At 50.1% G+C, this 5,003-nt stretch overlaps 1 protein-coding gene across 1 annotated transcript; it reads right to left on the reverse strand.

Moving 5' to 3' along the window:
• Positions 1 to 353: 353 nt before the first annotated feature.
• Positions 354 to 2,589, reverse strand: AZGP1 (alpha-2-glycoprotein 1, zinc-binding). Its single transcript, XM_008057542.1, has 2 exons — positions 2,517 to 2,589; positions 354 to 622 (listed from the first exon to the last, which is right to left on the reverse strand). Exons 1-2 carry the CDS (start codon positions 2,587 to 2,589, stop codon positions 354 to 356), a joined length of 342 nt encoding a protein of 113 aa, XP_008055733.1.
• Between the last annotated feature and the right edge of the window lie 2,414 nt (positions 2,590 to 5,003).

Genomic DNA, 5,003 nt, shown 5'->3' on the forward strand with positions numbered 1-5,003 from the left:
CTGAGGCGGAGGGATCGCCGGAGCCCAGCAGGTCGAGGCTGCGGTGGTTGGGAGCGGCCACTGCACTCCAGTCTGGGCGACAGAATGAGACTCCAACTCAAAAAAAAAAAAAGAAGGGCGTCTGACATCGCTTCCTGTGTGAGCCAGGCCGGGAGTGAGCCTGAAGGAAGTGAGAGGGAAGGGGAAGCAGTTGTGCTGTGGGGTGGGGGGAATGCGGAGATTTCTGTGTGCTTCTATTTGTGCCCCATGTCCCTCCTTTGGGATAGGGACTGTTTCCATCTTGCCGACCCCTTGGCACTCACATCTGCAGGGCTGTCCCTTGAGCAAGACCCTCCACCCCGGCAGTCGGTTTTTCACTGACCGTTACTGTGGTTGTAATAACTCATGATGTCTTGCAGGGTCTCCAGGAAGATGTTCTGCCTGACCTTCTGAAGCTGGGTTTCCTTCCCCCAGTCCTTCATTCCTTCCACATGTCTCCATGGTCCCAGGGGCTCAGCCTTCCCAACTTCACTGTCGTAGCGGAAGAAGGCTTGGTCGTTGAGGAAGACGGTGCCCTGCAGCTTGAAGAGGCCTTCATTGGGCCTGGATATCCCAGTGTAGAGATAGGTCAGAGTGTAATGACCTGAAAAAGAGAAGACACAGGGGTGGGTGCCCGGCAAGGGTGTCCCACTGTGGGACTGCTGAGGGTCAGGAAAGACATGGCCACAGGTCTCTTCCTCCCCAGCTCTCTCTGCCCTGTTATCAGCCTCATCCCACTGGAGGCTCATTCAAGGGAAAAGCATTTATTTCCATAGTGGGGATGATATTTCAGAGACCGTTCTGTGTCTTCACTACACTGTTTCCTCTCTCAGCTCATACAATATTTCTCAGGTTCTTTGTAGGTATATTGGGACCATAAACACAGTTTTGGCAGAGGGAATGTGAGTGGAAGGAATGTCTCTGTTCTGGTTGAAGGCCCTACGGCTGACTTTTCCCCTTTGTCTCTCTTTAGGCTATGACTGCAGAGGCGACCAGAGGAAACAGAAGAGTCCAGGATGCAGACAGGCTGGAGCCCTGAGTCACCCTGTGGAGAAGAGGAAAGTTGCCTAATCTGTGTTGAACTTGAGGAAGAAATAAACATTTGTTGTCTTACCTGACTAATACACATAGTTCCAGTGTATAGGAAGGGCATTTACTGGAAAACTCAGGAAGTATCCCAGAATGCATCAGCACAGGGTCAAACTAGGATGGGTCTCAGAATTCCCAGGGCTGTACCTTGCATTTTGGCACAAGGTAGGATCTGCGAGAAGGGGGGACATTTCCATAAGTAGTTTCATAATTAATTTGTGATATAACTCACACGAGTGTTTATAATGTTGGGCTGTATATGGTGGATTTCTAGTCCAAGTACTGAAATTATTCTATCTCATGAATTTTTAAATGTGATTAACCTTTATATCGATAGACTTTGATAGACCCATAATGTGGGTGGGCCTTATCCAATCAGTTGAAGATCTCAAGAGAAGAGGTTGAAGAAAGAATTCTGTCTCCAGACTGCCTTCAGACGACTCCAGACTGCAATCTCCACTCTTCCCTGGACCTCCAACCTGCTGGCCTGTCCTGCAGATTTAGGCCATGCTAGCTCACACAATTGTGTGAGCCAATATTAAATATAGCTCCTCTTTCTCTCTCATGTGTATACATAAATAAATTTCTTTCTAGACATATGTTTTTATGCAGTGTGTGTGTGTGTGTGTGTGTGTGTGTGTGTGTGTGTGTGTGTATCCGATTCATTCTGATCCTCTTGAAACCCTGACTAGTTCAGATTTTGGTGGACACCCTGATCAACGTTCTAAATGTGACTGTTATAAACCTAACGTGGAACATCTGTTCTGATGATCTGTAAATGACATGAATTTCAAACCTGCACAGTTGAGAAATTATTCGATTACATATCTTCGCCCTGAGCATTCTTATGCCCTAAACAGACTCCTCTCTGGGACATTCTTGTGACCCCGGTGTCTGCTCAGCTGGCCACTGGCCTCCTAGACTCCTAGTCATGTCTACTGGAGGTGAAAGTACGGGTTTCCTTCTAGTGCCATCCCTCCAGCGAACCCGCCTTCCCATTTCCCCCCGTGGGTTCTCTCACGTTCCCTCAGTGTCAACCAGGTAGCTCCAGCCATTGGAAAGAGGGAAGGTACAAGAGCAGAAGCAGCTCCAGTGTGTAGTTCCTGCTCCATCCTGGCTGTCTGACGGACCCTAGGCAGGTCATTTTGCCTCTCTGGGGATTTTTTCTCATCTCCAAACTTATGGTTTTAGATTCAGACGCTTGAAGGTTTTGTTTGGCTTGAGTGCAGAGGCTTCCTGAAGGCTCCTAAAAGTGTGTGAGCTGAGTGAGTTGACAGCCTCGGACACCCATTTACTCTGTACACCCAGGAGTTTGAGCTGCATCAGGGCCTTTTACCCAGCCCGTCTGTCCCATTCTCCATCTTCCTTTCAGTGCTCTGCGGTGGCCATGTTCTGTGCTCCCTACTCACCTTGGGTTTCCTGGGGAACTGCAGGACCCAGAAGGAGGAGCAGGGACAGCAGGACAAGTGTCCTTCTCACCATAGTGGCTGGTTAGAAGGGTCTGGCAGGAAACAAAGTTATTTCCCTGGGTTCTGGGCCCCGTCCAAGGGGAGGTGAGTCTATCAGCCAATGGGAATGGCAGAATGGTCTCCTCCCCTGACAGGGAGTAAAAAAGCTTGCACAATTGTGGGCAGAGGTTGGGAGTGAGTCCACACACAGTGTCTACAAACTTGAAACTTTGTGTATCCCTTGGGTTGGAGGATGCCAGTGGGCTGGGGGTGTGTGTTTTGGGAGGCAGACTCCTAAGATGTGTGTCATTCTTCAGTCTAATATGACCTGCCACCCGGGACAGCAGAGGAGATTTGGGTGTTGTGAGTCCACATTTCGTTCCTCCCTTCTGGAAAAGCTCTCAATGTGTCCAGGGCCCAGGCCCGGGCCCAGGCCCAGGCCTAGGGAAACTACCTGGGAGGGGCCTGCCACTGTCCCACACCCTACCCCACCAGAGCCCTGTCTGGAGGATGCGCACATCTCTCCCTCCCTAACTTCTGTGCTTGGGGACACCTGATCTTCCATCATGGAAGCAGAAGTAGCCAGATCCTCCTTCGGCTGCCTCCCTTGCATTAAAATGAGCAGGTGTGCATGAACAGACTGGCCTCAGCCAGCCAAGGCTCCTGTCCTGGAAATCGGGGCAGGTGTCAGGGGAATAAAGAGGCAGGCGCCGTGGACCACCGCTTCTGGTGGTCTTGGCAGTGGCTGCAACTCCCCTCTCCCCAGAGGCCGTGGGACAGCAACAGCCTCGAGGGTCTCGGGGTGCAAGTTCACGGGCTTGTCCTGGGTCTACACCGCAGCCTCTGGTGCCCCCTGTTGGCAGCTGCGGTGTGCTTACAAAGCTGGTTTGGGGGTGTGATTTTGACTGTGCTTCTGCAGAATTCTGAACCTGGGTTCCTCTGTTTTGCTGTGGACTCTGAGCGTTAACTCATAAGTAAGTGTGTCTTCTGCCTCGAGTCAGATCTGAATTCTATTTCTAGTGACAAGTGATCCTGCCTGATACAAAAATTGGCACAAGGATTGTTTCCAGGTCACAGATGCTCAGGGTCTTGGGGCTAACTTGGGGCTGAGGACCGTGAAAGTATGCAGGCCTCGGGGATTCTTGCAGGCCTGGGCGTGCAGTGCTGGGTCACACGGCTGGCTGAGGAGCTTCTGTGGCTGACCTGGGATGAAATGCTCCATTGGAGGTGTGGCCTGAAAAAGAGTCATACAGCGGGTGCGTTTAAAAGGAGAACTTGATTTCTAAGGGGTGACCACCTCCAGGCAGGAAGCGAGCCTCTCGCCAAAAAGTCAAGCCCAGCTTCATGGGAGAGAGAGAAGAGGGAGCTATATACGTTAAATGGAGCAAAGGGTACTCATATTCCACAGGACAAAGGGGGAGTTTATGAAAGTTCGTGAAAGAGACCCACATGCGTGTGTATTAGGTTTACATGTCTTCATCTCCTAGAAACAGGACCCATGCTCGCTGTGGAGATGAGGTTTAAGATTCAAGGGCATTATAATTGGTCCCATGTGGAAAAAGGTGGCACGTAGGGCACAAGTCCACTTTCTGCACGTTCTCCGGTAGCCGGCCACCACCAGTCCTCAGCTGGCAGTGGTTTATGAGGAAGAAACTCCTTGTGGATCCGAACAGCTGTCCCATGGGAACCAAGGACAGGAGGTGGGCGCCAGGTGGGTGGATGAAGTCCCCAAGGGGACATCGGCCTTTTGTTCTCTCAAGCTTGCTTTTGAGGAAACCTGGAAGGGAAGGGGACCCAAACGGCAGCCCGTCTTGCCATGGCTGGGACTTAAAGTTAGGGTGTCTTTTAGCGAAAGGAGGGTCCCTTTGTGTGCCAAAGGGTTTGGGACTTTTATTCTGGTCCTCAAAGGCAACGCTTGACATCTCAGGTGACTGAGACCACAGGACAGTGTGAAGAACGTGAGGAGTTCAGGATCAAGGCCTTAGAAGCTTGAGTCCAAAAGCGGTAGAAAGCTTTCAAAGGAAGAATAAACTCAATTGCAGAAATTCTAGTCTTGAAGCACAATCTGAGAATCACGCAATTTCTATAACAATGTAGAAAGAATCTTTTATCTTTTGAGTTGTCAGCACAAAACAGACCCAAAAAAGAAAACCCCTGAATAATGCCTAATTTAAAAAACCTAATAACAAAAAATGGATCTTTTGGTGGCCTAATTACCCAAACTCCAAAAATCAAATAATGAACTGTGATCCAGATATTCCTACCACTGGTACTGGTGGTCAGTGTTGGCAAGAACCTCCTTGGAGAAGGAATGCAAACCTGGAATGACATCGGGAAGGGCTTCTGGGGAGGCGTTGTGGGTGAGCAGGATGCTGGGCAGGGACAGAATTTCTTTCCTTTTTTTTTTTTTTGAGTTGGAGTCTCACTCTGTCACCCAGACTGGAGTGC

The sequence above is a fragment of the Carlito syrichta genome, unplaced genomic scaffold (assembly GCF_000164805.1).
Source record: "Carlito syrichta isolate Samal-C Ts95f unplaced genomic scaffold, Tarsius_syrichta-2.0.1 Scaffold303048, whole genome shotgun sequence".
NCBI classification, from domain to species: domain Eukaryota; kingdom Metazoa; phylum Chordata; class Mammalia; order Primates; family Tarsiidae; genus Carlito; species Carlito syrichta.